Source organism: Aegilops tauschii, chromosome 6 (genome assembly GCF_002575655.3).
Source record: "Aegilops tauschii subsp. strangulata cultivar AL8/78 chromosome 6, Aet v6.0, whole genome shotgun sequence".
NCBI classification, from domain to species: domain Eukaryota; kingdom Viridiplantae; phylum Streptophyta; class Magnoliopsida; order Poales; family Poaceae; genus Aegilops; species Aegilops tauschii.
Window position 1 is genome coordinate 35589387 of NC_053040.3, and position 13481 is coordinate 35602867.

A 13481-nucleotide genomic window follows, 5' to 3' on the forward strand; every position below is an offset into this window, starting at 1 on the left:
CCCCCCCCCCCCCCCCCGACGCCATACCCGATCGGATCTGACCGAAGACCAACCCGCACATGGAGCCGCCACCGCAACTAGGGACGTGCCCCTAGCCATGGTGGCGAGCGCTCTGCACAACCAATCTCACTCCGGCGTGAAAAATTGGGCATGCTTTGAGTTGTTGCAGATTGGGGTGTAGGGTTCCCATGGCGAGGGAGCGACAAAGGGACAAGAGGACGGAGAGATGCAAACAAATAGATGGGATGAGGGATCGATGGCTTTCTTCGACAGCGGTGAGGGGTTGGATGGCTGGTAGGGGGAGGTTTCGGTGTGGCGTGCGGATGCCTCTAGAGTCTCTAGGGGCGTCCCGGGAGGCCGATTAGGTCGTGTTGCGTCTAGACCAACTCATGCTTGCAACTGAAGTACCTATACAAAACAATGATCATTTGGCTCTGGGTGCATATGTTCCTTAATAAATAGTAAATCCAAAATAAATTTTAAAAATTTGGATTTTTATTGTAGATGTTCTTCTAGTCTAATAAACATGCTTGATAATTTTCATGCGAAACGAGATATCAGTGCTTTATTGGTGAACAAGAAAATAAGAAGTAAGTGCGACATTCGAAGGTAATAAAAAAAAAGCCTCCCACTTAGCCCTCATTCCGGTGAACATTGTTGGTGGATGTGTGATACCTCAATATAATTGGATGGAACAAGGAATTTTTTTCTTCTTCAATCGAACAAGGTTGGAAAATGGGAACTTGTCTTCGATCTCTGGTCAGCCTGAGCAAAAAATTGTCTAAAATAACTGCAGTTCCCTTGCCGGATTCCATCTCATTTGTCCTGTTCCCCAGATCCTCAATCTCCCGTTCAAAACGAGCATCTGTCTTGGAATCCAACTTGTGCTTCTCCATCTCGTCCAACCACATCGTAGTACGTACGATCGTCATATACGCACGCGCGCCCCTCCCGCCCGCTCACTCACCGTGCGAAGTGCCACTCTCCCACTGGTCCCTGCGTGCCTCCCTGGAAGTGGAACCCAGCACGCCACGACACCCATCGACCGACTCCATGGCGCCGGGAGAAGCAAACACGGCCACTGCCGGCGGCCCGTGCCGCCGCCGCCGCCGCGTGCTGCTCTTCCCGCTCCCGTACCAGGGCCACATCAACCCCATGTTCCAGCTCGCGGGCCTCCTCCACGCGCGGGGCTTCGCCGTCACCGTCTTCCACGCCAGCTTCAACGCGCCCGACCCGTCCCACCACCCGGCCTACGACTTCGTCCCCGTCCCCGAGGGCCTGCCGGCGGCCGGCCCCGGCACGGTGGTGGAGACCCTCGAGCACATCCTCGCCCTCAACGGCTCCCTCGAGGCGCCGTTCCGGGAGCGCCTGGCCGCCCTGCTGGAGGCCCCCGGCGCCGGGGACGAGGTCGCGTGCCTGGTCGCCGACGCGCACCTGCTGACCCTCGTGGACGTGGCGCGGGAGCAGGGCGTGCCGACGCTGGTGCTCCGCACCGGCAGCGCCGCGTGCTTCCGCAACTTCGTGGCCAACCCCATGCTCTGCGACAGGGGCTACCTCCCGGTGAGCGGTGAGTCGGAGCTGGACGCACCGGTGAGGGAGCTGCCGCCGTACCGCGTCCGGGACCTGATGGGCGCCGACAGCAGCGGCCGTCACGGGCACGATCTGATGTGCAAGCTGCTGTCCCGGGCGGTCGAGGCGGTGCGGGCCTCGGCGGGGTTCCTCCTCAACACCTTCGACGCGCTGGAGGCCGCCGACCTGGCGGCGACCCGGCGAGACCTCGCCGGCGTGCCCGTGTTCGACGTCGGCCCGCTCCACAAGCTCTCCCCGGCGTCGTCCAGCAGCCTTCTTCAGCAAGACCGCTCCTGCCTCGACTGGCTGGACGCGCAGGCCCCGGCGTCCGTGCTGTACATCAGCTTCGGCAGCCTGGCGAGCATGAGCGGCGCGGACCTGGCCGAGGCGGCGTGGGGCGTGGCCGACAGCGGCCAGCCGTTCCTGTGGGCGCTCCGGCCGGGCCTCGCCCGCGGCGCCGCCCTGCCCGACGGGTTCGCCGCGGCGACCGAAGGCCGTGGCCTGGTGGTGGGCTGGGCGCCGCAGGAGGAGGTGCTGGCGCACGGCGCCGTGGGCGGGTTCTGGACGCACGGCGGGTGGAACTCGGCGCTGGAGGGCGCGTGCGGGGGCGTGCCGATGCTCTGCCGGCCCTGCTTCGGGGACCAGATGGGCAACGCGAGGCACGTGGAGCACGTGTGGCGCGCGGGCATCGCGCTGGACGGCGGCGGCGTGCTCGAGCGGGGCGCGGTGGAGGCGGCCGTCCGGCGGCTGATGCGGGGCGAGGAGGGAGATGGGATGAGGGGGCGTGCCCGGGAGCTCCGGAGCAGGGCGGCCGCGGCCGTCGCTGATGGTGGGTCGTCCCGGCTCAGCGTCGACAAGCTGGTGAACCACATCCTGTCGCTGTAGAGACCTGTGCCCGAGTCCGTACGTAGTTTGTTGCTGTGCCACGAGCCCACGAATGTTTTGTTTGTCCCGCCTCTCGACCAGTGCTTGCATTTTGTCTGGAGTACTTCAAAGGACAAAGGGGGCCCTCAAATCAAATCGTCTGAAAACGTTCGGACCAGGCTGCATCAACCACGGAAAGATCGCACGAAGTTGAATACAGACGCTCCACTGTTCGTTTTGTCTCCGGTCTCTTCATTTCACTTTCTATCGTTGCCAATTCGCCTCCTTTTTATACATGTCTATAAAAACGAGATCGCTCCTTACCAGCACAACCTGTGTCTCACGTCATCAAGTTCCAAACACTGAGGTACTGCTAGGCTCTTTCATATCTCGGCTTGCGGTGTGCATCGCAGGTCGACACAGTAGGCCTTAGAACCTTGCCGCTTCGAGTTATGTACGTAAGAAGGGTGATAAGATTTTTGAAGAGCGCTCTGCGCGACTACTGAACTCTTCATCACAGACGCCACAGACGCCGATGATCACTTCCCAGACGACGACGACCTCTTTGATGACCCTCGAAGCACCCGCAAACGTCCGGGGCCATCCAACATGGTACCCATCGGTCCACGGACCAGTCCCGTTGTTTGAAATCTCGCAAATAAGGGGGCTTTGCAGGCTTCCTAACCGCTGCCATTTATGTGTCCGACCCCGGGCCCATCCAAAAACCTCTTCCGTGCCCATGCACTCCATCGCACGAAGCGGTTGCCGTGCATTCATGCCGTTCATAGAGGAAGAGCAACTGGCGCCGCTGGTGTCGATGTTTCGACGGGCGCAGAAGGACCAACGCTACAACCTTCGGCTTTTCGACGAGCACCGGGTCATGGAGGGGCAGGCGAGCAGCAATGCCGGCGCAACCATGGTCATAGAGGATCCGAGCTTTCTGAACGAGGAGCGGGTGCTATACCAGTACATGCACAAGGCATGTGTCATCCACGACGAGGATGCCAGCTTCATGTCTTGCGAGTGAAAAGAGATGCCTTGTTCATGAAGATCGACTCAATCACAGGCATAGCAAGCTCCATGTCGGGAAACGACCACACAACGGACTCCGACGTGTAGGAGGTCTCTGTATGGTGTCCCACGTCCTCATTTTTTCTTCGCAACTACCTTTTTCAGGTTCTACACTTTTCGGGGCTCACGGCCGTTGAGCATGACGAACATGAAAATGTTAGGGAATATAGTAATAATTCAAAAAAAAATTACGTGTCACCAAGATCAATCTAGGAGATGCTAGCAACGAGAGAGAAGGAGTGCATCTTCATACCCTTGAAGATCGCTAAGCGGAAGCGTTACAAGAACACGGTTGATGGAGTCGTACTCGCGGCGATTCAAATCGCGGAATATCCGATCCAAGTGCCGAACGGACGGCACCTTCGCATTCAACACACGTACAACCCGGGGACGTCTCCTCCTTCTTGATCCAGCAAGGGGAGAGGAGAAGTTGAGGGAAAACTCCAGCAGCACGACGACGTCGTGGTGGAGCTTGCGGTTCTCCGGCAGGGCTTCGCCAAGCACTACGGAGGAGGAGGAGGTGTTGGAGGAGGGAGGGGCTGCGCTAGGGGAAGGGGTGCGGCTGCCCTCTCTCTCCCTCACTATATATAAGGGGAACGGGGGAGGAGGAGGCACCCTAGGGTTTCCCTAGGGGAGGGGCGGCGGCCACAGGGGAAACCCTAGATGGGTTTGGGCGCCCCACCCCTAGGAAACTTGCCCCCCAAGCCGGGAGGGGTGGCTGCCCTAGGGGAGGCACCCCCACCTCTCCACGTTACGTGAGATGGGGTGGGAGGGGCGCACATCCCCTTAATGGGCTGATGTGCCCCCTCCCCTTGGCCCATAAGGCCCCCCAACGCTTGCCGGGGCCTTCGAAACCCCTTTCGGACACGCTGGTCGTCACCCGGTACCCCCGGAACAATTCCGGACTCCAATACCCTTCGTCCAATATATCAATCTTCACCTCCGGACCATTCCGGAGTTCCTCGTCACGTCCCGGATCTCATCCGGGACTCCGAACAACCTTCGATAACCACATACTATTTCCCATAACAACTCTAGCGTCACCGAACCTTAAGCGTGTAGACCCTACGGGTTCGGGAACCATGTAGACATACCGAGACGTTCTCCGGCCAATAACAAACAGCGGGATCTGGATACCCATGTTGGCTCCCACATGTTCCACAATGATCTCATCGGATGAACCACGATGTCGGGGATTCAATCAATCCCGTATTCAATTCCCTTTGTCTATCGGTATGTTACTTGCCCGAGATTCGATTGTCGGTATCCCCATACCTCGTTCAATCTCATTACCGGCAAGTCTCTTTACTCGTTCCATAACGCATGATCCCGTGGCTAACTCCTTAGTCGCATTGAGCTCATTATGATGATGCATTACCGAGTGGGCCCAGAGATACCTCTCCGTCATACGGAGTGACAAATCCCAGTCTCGATTCGTGCGAACCCAACAGACACTTTCGGAGATACCTGTAGTGCACCTTTATAGCCGCCCAGTTACGTTGTGACGTTTGATACACCCAAAGCACTCCTACGGTATCCGGGAGTTGCACAATCTCTTGGTCTAAGGAAATGATACTTGGCATTAGAAAAGCTCTAGCAAACGAACTACACGATCTTGTGCTATGCTTAGGATTGGGTCTTGTCCATCACATCATTATGTGATCCCGTTATCAACGACATCCAATGTCCATGGCCAGGAAACCATGACCATCTATTGATCAACGAGATAGTCAACTAGAGGCTTACCAGGGACATGTTGTGGTCTATGTATTCACACATGTATTACGGTTTCCGTTCAATACAATTATAGCATTAACAATAGACAATTATCATGAACAAGGAAATATAATAATAATCATTTTATTATTGCCTCTAGGGCATATTTCCAACAGTCTCCCACTTGCAGTAGAGTCAATAATCTAGTTCACATCGCCATATGATGAACACTCATAGTTCACATCGCCATGTGACTAACACCCAAGAGTTTACTAGAGTCAATAATCTAGTTCACATCGCCATGTGATTAACACCCAGGAGTTTACTAGAGTCAATAATCTAGTTCACATCACCATGTGATTAACACTCAATGAGTTCTAGGGTTTGATCATGTTATGCTTACGAGAGAGGTTTTAGTCAACGGGTCTGCAACATTCAGATCCGTGTGTTCTTCGCAAATCTCTATTTCATATTGTAGATGTTGCTACTATGCTCCACTTGGAGCTATTTCAAATGGTTGCTCCACTATACGTATCCGGTTTGCTACTCAGAGTCATCTGGATAGGTGTTAAAGCTTGCATCGACGTAACCCTTTACGCCGAACTCTTCATCACCTCCATAATCGAGAAAACATTTCCTTATTCCCAAGGAGATTTTTGACCGCCGTCCAATGATCCACTCCTGGATCATTCTTACCTCCTTGCCAGACACGTGGCAAGGCACATCACGGTACACATCATGGCATATCGTATAGAGCCTATGGCTAAGGCATGGGGGACGACTTTCGTCCTTTCTCTTTCTTCTGCCATGGTCGAGCTTCAAGTCTTAACTTCACACCTTACAACTCAGGCAAGAACTCCTTTGACTGATCCATCTTGAACTCCTTCAAGATCATGTCAAGGTATGTGCTCTATGAAAGTCTAATCAGGCGTCTTGATCTATCTCTATAGATCTTGATACCCAACATGTAAGCAATTTTACACAGGTCTTCCTTTGAAAAACTCCATTCAAACAACCCTTTATGCTTTCCAGAAATTCTACATCATTTCTGATCAACAATATGTCATCCACATATATTTATCAAAATGTTGTAGTGCTCCCACTCACTTTCTTGCAAATACAAGTTTCTTGCAAACTTTGTATAAACCCAAATGCTTTGATCACCTCATCAAAGCGTATGTTCCAACTCCGAGATGCTTGCTCCAGTCCATAGAAGGACCACCGGAGTTTGCATACCTTTTAGCATCCTTAGGATCGACAAAACCTTCTGGTTGTATCACATACAGCCTTCCTCACGGAAACCGTCAAGGAAACTTTGCTTTGACATCCATCTGTCAGATTTCGTAAATGAAAATGTAGCAACTGCTAACATAATTCTAACAGACTTTAGCATCGCTATGATTGAGAAAGTCTCATCACATTCAACTCCTTGAACTTGTCGGAAACTTCTTTGAGACAAGTCGAGCTTCATAAATGGTGAAATTAGCATCAGCGTCTGTCTTCTTCTTAAAGCTCCATTTATTCTCAATGGCTTGCCGATCATTGGGCAAGTCCACCAAAGTCCATACTTTGTTCTCATACATGGACCTATCTCGGATTTCATGGCTTCCAGCCATTTGTTTGAATCCGGGCCCACCATCGCTTCTCCATAGCTCATAGGTTCATCGTTGTCCAACAACATGACCTTTAAGACAGGGTTACTCAGAAGTTGTACACACCCTTGTCGACCTATGAGGTTCGATAGTAACTTGATCTGAAGATCCATGATCATCATCATTAGCTTTCTCTTCAACTGAGGTAGGTGCCACGGAAACATTTTTCTGTGTTGTGCTACTCTTTGGTTGAAGTAAAGGTTCAACAACCTCATCAAGTTCTATCTTCCTCCCACTCAATTCTTCTGAGAGAAACTCTTGCTCGAGAAAGGACCTGTTCCTAGCGACAAACACTTTGCCCTCAGATCTGAGATAGAAGGTATACCCAATCGTCTTGTTTGGGTATTCTATGAAGACACAATTTTCCGCTTTGGGTTCGAGCTTTTCTGGCCAAAGCCTATAGACATAAGCATCATAGCCCCAAACCTTAAGAAACAACAACTTAGGTTTCTTGCCGAACCATAGTTCATACGGTGTCGTCTCCACGGACTTAGATGGTTCCCTATTTAAAGTGAATGTAATTGTCTCTAATGCATAACTCCAAAATGATAGCGGTAGATTGGTAAGAGACATCATAGATCGCACCTTATAGGGTGCGATTACGACGTTCGGACACACCATTACGCTATGGTGTTTCAGGTGGCGTCAACTGTGGAACGATTCCACCTTGTCTTTAGTGATTGCCAAACTCATAACTCAGATACTTTTCCCTTGATCAGATCGTAGGAACTTGATCTTCTTGTTATGATGATTCTCAACTTCACTCTGAAATTGCTTGAACTTTTCAAACATTTCAGACTTACGCTTCATTAAGTAAATATACCCATATCTACTCAATTCATTGGTGAAGGTGAGAAAATAACGATATCCACCGCACACGTCAACACTCATCGGATCGCACACATCAGCATGTATGATTTCCAACAAGTCACTTGCCCGTTCCATTGTTCCAGAAAATGGGGTTTTAGTCATCTTGCCAATAAGGCATGGCTCGCATGTGTCAAGTGATTCAAAATCAAGTGACTCCAAAAGTCCATCGGCATGGAGGTTCTTCATGCGCTTTACACCAATATGACCTAAGCGGCAGTGCCACAAGAAAGTGGTACTATCATATTATGAACTCTACATCTTTCGGCATCAATGTTATGAACATGTGTATCACTACGACCGAGATTCAATGAACCATTCACATTGGGTGCATGACCATAGAAGGTGTTACTATTGGAGATCGTTGCAGAAATTAAAAAAAAATTCTACGCATCACCAAGAACAATCTATGGAGTCTTCTAGCAATGAGAGGGAAAAGAGTGCATCTACATACCCTTGTAGATCGCGCGCGGAAGCGTTCAAGAGAACGGGGTTGATGGAGTCGTACTCGTCGTGATCCAAATCACCGATGATCCTAGCGCCGAACGGACGGCACCTCCGCGTTCAACACACGTACGGAGCGGGGACGTCTCCTCCTTCTTGATCCAGCAAGGGGGGAGGAGAAGTTGATGGAGATCCAGCAGCACGACGGCGTGGTGGTGGAAGTAGTGGGATCCCGGCAGGGCTTCGCCAAGCGCAAGCGGGGAGGAAGAGGTGTCACGGGAGGGAGGGAGGCGCCAGGGCTTGGGGTGCTTCTCCCATGCGCCTCCCCACTATATATAGGGGTGGAGGGGGCTGGTTTCTTGCCCTCCAAGTCCATTGGGGCATTGGCAAAGGTGGGGGAAAGAAATCCCATCATTTCCCTTCCCCACCGATTGTTATCCCCCTTTTTTAGGGATCTTGATCTTATCCCTTCGGGATATGATCTTATTCCTTCTAAGGTGGGATCTTGGTGCGCCTTGACCAGGGGTGTGGGGCCTTGCCCCCACTACCCACGTTCATGTGGGTCCCCCCATGCAGGTGGGCCCCACTTCGGAACCTTCTAGAACCTTCCTGGTACAATACCGAAAAATCCCGAACATTTTCCGGTGGCCAAAATAGGACTTCCCATATATAAATCTTTACCTCCGGACCATTCCGGAACTCCTCGTGACATCCGGGATCTCATCCGGAACTCCGAACAACTTTCGGTTAACCGCATACTAATATCTCTACAACTCTAGCGTCACCGAACCTTAAGTGTGTAGACCCTACGGGTTCGGGAGACATGCAGACATGACCGAGACGACTCTCCGGTCAATAACCAATAGCGGGATCTGGATACCCATGTTGGCTCCCACATGTTCCACGATGATCTCATCGGATGAACCACGATGTCGAGGATTCAATCAATCCTGTATACAATTCCCTTTGTCAATCGGTACGTTACTTGCCCGAGATTCGATCGTCGGTATCCCAATACCTTGTTCAATCTCGTTACCGGCAAGTCACTTTACTCGTACCGTAATGCATGATCCCATGACCAAACACTTGGTCACATTGAGCTCATTATGATGATGCATTACCGAGTGGGCCCAGAGATACCTCTCCGTCATACGGAGTGACAAATCCCAGTCTCGATTTGTGCCAACCCAACAGACACTTTCGGAGATAGCCGTAGTGCACCTTTATAGCCACCCAGTTACGTTGTGACGTTTGGCACACCCAAAGCACTCCTATGGTATCCGGGAGTTGCACAATCTCATGGTCTAAGGAAATGATACTTGACATTTGGAAAATCTCTAGCAGACGAACTACACGATCTTGTGCTATGCTTAGGATTGGGTCTTGTCCATCACATCATTCTCCTGATGATGTGATCCCGTTATCAATGACATCCAATGTCCATAGTCAGGAAACCGTAACCATCTATTGATCAACGAGCTAGTCAACTAGAGGCTCACTAGGGACATGTTGTGGTCTATGTATTCACACATGTATTACGGTTTCCGGATAACACAATTATAGCATGAACAATAGACAATTATCATGAACAAGGAAATATAATAATAACCATTTTATTATTGCCTCTAGGGCATATTTCCAACAGTCTCCCACTTGCACTAGAGTCAATAATCTAGTTCACATCGCCATGTGATTAACACTCATAGTCCACATCGCCGTGTGACTACACCCAAAGAGTTTACTAGAGTCAATAATCTAGTTCACATCATCATGTGATTAAGACTCAATGAGTTCTAGGGTTTGATCATGTTCTGCTTGTGAGAGAGGTTTTAGTCAACGGGTCTGCAACATTCAGATCAGTGTGTACTTCGCAAATCTCTATTTCATATTGTAGATGTTGCTACTATGCTCCACTTGGAGCTATTCCAAATGATTGCTCCATTATACGTATCCGGTTTGCTACTTAGAGTCATCTGGCTTGGTGTTAAAGCTTGTGTCGACGTAACCCTTTACGCCGAATTCTTCATCACCTCCACAATCGAGAAAACATTTCCTTATTCCCAAGGACAATTTTGACCGCTGTCCAATGATCCACTCCTGGATCATTCTTATACCCCCTTGCCAGACACGTGGCAAGGCACATCACGGTACACAGCATGGCATATCGTATAGAGCCTATGGCTAAGGCATAGGGGACGACCTTCGTCCTTTCTCTTTCTTCTGCCGTGGTCGAGCTTTAAGTCTTAACATCCCACCTTACAACTCAGGCAAGAACTCCTTCTTTGACTGATCCATCTTGAACTCCTTCAAGATCATGTCAAGGTATGTGTTCTGTGAAAGTCTTATCAGGCGTCTTGATCTATCTCTATAGATCTTGATACCCAATATGTAAGCAGTTTTACCAAGGTCTTCCTTTGAAAAACTCCATTCAAACAACCCTTTTTGTTTTCCAGAAATTCTACATCATTTCCGATCAACAATATGTCATCCACATATACTTATCAGAAATGTTGTAGTGCTCCCACTCACTTTCTTGTAAATACAAGTTTCTTGCAAACTTTGTATAAACCCAAAAACTTTGATCACCTCATCAAAGCGTATGTTCCAACTCCAAGATGCTTGCTCCAGTCCATAGAGGGATAGCTGGAGCTTGCATACCTTTTAGCATCCTTAGGACCGACAAAAACTTTCTGGTTGTATCACATACAGCCTGGTTGTATCACATACAGCCTTTCCTCACGGAAACCGTCAAGGAAACTTTTGTTTTGACATCCATCTGCCAGATTTCGTAAATGAAAATTCAGCAACTGCTAACATAATTCTAACAGACTTTAGCATCGCTATGATTAAGAGAGTCTCATCACAGTCAACTCCTTGAACTTGTCGGAAACTTCTTTGAGACAAGTCGAGCTTCATAAATGGTGACATTACCATCAGCGTCTGTCTTCTTCTTAAAGATCCATTTATTCTTAATGGCTTGCCGATCATTGGGCAAGTCCACCAAAGTCCATACTTTGTTCTCATACATGGATCCTATCTCGGATTTCATGGCTCGTAGCCATTTGTTGGAATCTGGGCCCACCATCGCTTCTCCATAGCTCATAGGTTCATCATTGTCCAACAACATGACCTTTAAGACAGGGTGACCACTCAGAAGTTGTATACACCCTTGTCGACCTACGAGGTTTGATAGTAACTTGATCTGAAGCTCCATGATCATCATCATTAGCTTTCTCTTCAACTGAGGCAAGTGCCACAGAAACATCTTTCTGTGCTGCGCTACTCTCTGATTGAAGTGAAGGTTCAACAACCTCATCAAGTTCTATCTTCCTCCCACTCAATTCTTTCGAGAGAAACTCTTTCTCGACAAAGGACCTGTTCATAGCGACAAACAATTTGCCCTCAGATCTGAGATAGAAGGTATACCCAATCGTCTTGTTTGGGTATTCTATGAAGACACAATTTTCCGCTTTGGGTTCGAGCTTTTCTGGCCGAAGCCTATCGACATAAGCATCATAGCCCCAAACCTTAAGAAACAACAACTTAGGTTTCTTGCCAAACCATAGTTCATACGGTGTCGTCTCCACGGACTTAGATGGTGCCCTATTTAAAGTGAATGTAGCTGTCTCTAATGCATAACCCCAAAACGATAGCGGTAGATCGGTAAGAGATATCATAGATCGCACCATAACCAATAGGGTGCGACTATGATGCTCGGACACACCATTATGCTATGGTGTTCCAGGTGGCGTCAACTGTGAAACGATTCCACCTTGTCTTTAGTGATTGCCAAACTCACAACTCAGATACTTTTCCCTTGATCAGATCGCAGGAACTTGATCTTCTTGTTATGATGATTCTCAACTTCACTCTGAAATTGCTTGAACTTTTCAAACGTTTCAGACTTATGCTTCATTAAGTAAATATACCCATATCTACTCAATTCATTGGTGAAGGTGAGAAAGTAACGATATCCACCGCACGCGTCAACACTCATCGGATCGCACACATCAGCATGTATGATTTCCAACAAGTCACTTGCCCGTTCCATTGTTCCAGAAAACGGGGTTTTAGTCATCTTGCCAATGAGGCATGGCTCGCATGTGTCAAGTGATTCAAAATCAAGTGACTCCAAAACTCCATCGGCATGGAGGTTCTTCATGCGCTTTACACCAATATGACCTTAAGCGGCAGTGCCATAAAAGTGGTACTATCATTATCAACTCTACATCTTTTGGCAGCAATGTTATGAACATGTGTATCACCACGATCGAGATTCAATAAACCATTCACATGGGGTGCATGACCATAGAAGGTGTTATTCATGTAAACAGAATAACCATTATTCTCTAACTTAAATGGATAACCGCATTGCAATAAACATGATCTAATCATGTTCATGCTCAACGCAGACACCAATGCAAACAACATTTATCTAGGTTCAACACTAATCTCGAAGGTAGAGGGAGCGTGCGATGGTGATCACATCAACCTTGGAAACACTTCCAACACGCATCGTCACCTCGCCCCTAGCTAGTCTCTGTTTATTCCGTAGCTTTTGTTTGGAGTTACCAATCTTAGCAACTGAACCGGTATCTAATACCCATGTGCTACTAGGAGTACTAGTAAGGTACACATCAATAACACATATATCAAATATACTTTTGTTGAAGTTGCCAGCCTTCTTATCTACCAAGTATTTGAGGCAGTTCCGCTACCAGTGACAGTTCCCCTAATAGAAGCACTTCGTCTCGGGTTTGTGTTCTTGGGTTTCTTCATTGGAGCGGCAACTGGCTTGCCATTCATGAAGTTTCCCTACTTGCCCTTTCCCTTCTTTGAATCTAGTGGTCTTGTTAACCATCAACACTTGATGCTCCTTCTTCATTTCTACTTTCGCGGCCTACCGCGAACTGCTCCGGGATCATCTCCATCCCCTGCATGTTATAGTTCATCACGAAGTTCTAGTAGCTTGGTGATAGCGGCTGGAGAACTTTGTCAATCAATCTCTTATCTGGAAGATTAACTCCCACTTGATTCAAGCGATTGAAGTACCTAGACATTCTGAGCACATGCTCACTGGCTGAGCTATTCTCCTCCATCTTGTAGGCAAAGATCTCGTCAGAGGTCTCAAACCTCTCAACATGGGCATGAGCCTGAAATACCAATTTCAGCTCTTGGAATATCTCATATGTTCCATGGCGTTCAAAACGCTTTTGGAGCCCCGACTCTAAGCCGTAAAGGATGGCGCACTAAACTATCAAGTAGTCATCAGAATGTGTCTGCCAGATGTTCACAACA

The 13481-nt window shown here is 49.1% G+C and overlaps 1 protein-coding gene across 1 annotated transcript; it reads left to right on the forward strand.

The window, feature by feature from the left end:
• Positions 1-438: 438 nt before the first annotated feature.
• LOC109736900 (DIMBOA UDP-glucosyltransferase BX8) lies at positions 439-2671 on the forward strand. Its single transcript, XM_020296118.3, has one exon. The coding sequence runs from the start codon at positions 736-738 to the stop codon at positions 2452-2454; it is 1719 nt and encodes a 572-aa protein (XP_020151707.2). The 5' UTR covers positions 439-735; the 3' UTR covers positions 2455-2671.
• The last annotated feature ends 10810 nt before the right edge of the window (positions 2672-13481 follow it).

Coding starts and splice junctions, on each gene's coding strand:
- LOC109736900 (XM_020296118.3), top strand. CDS start 736: ATGGGAACTTGTCTTCGATCTCTGGTCAGCCTGAGCAAAAAATTGTCT.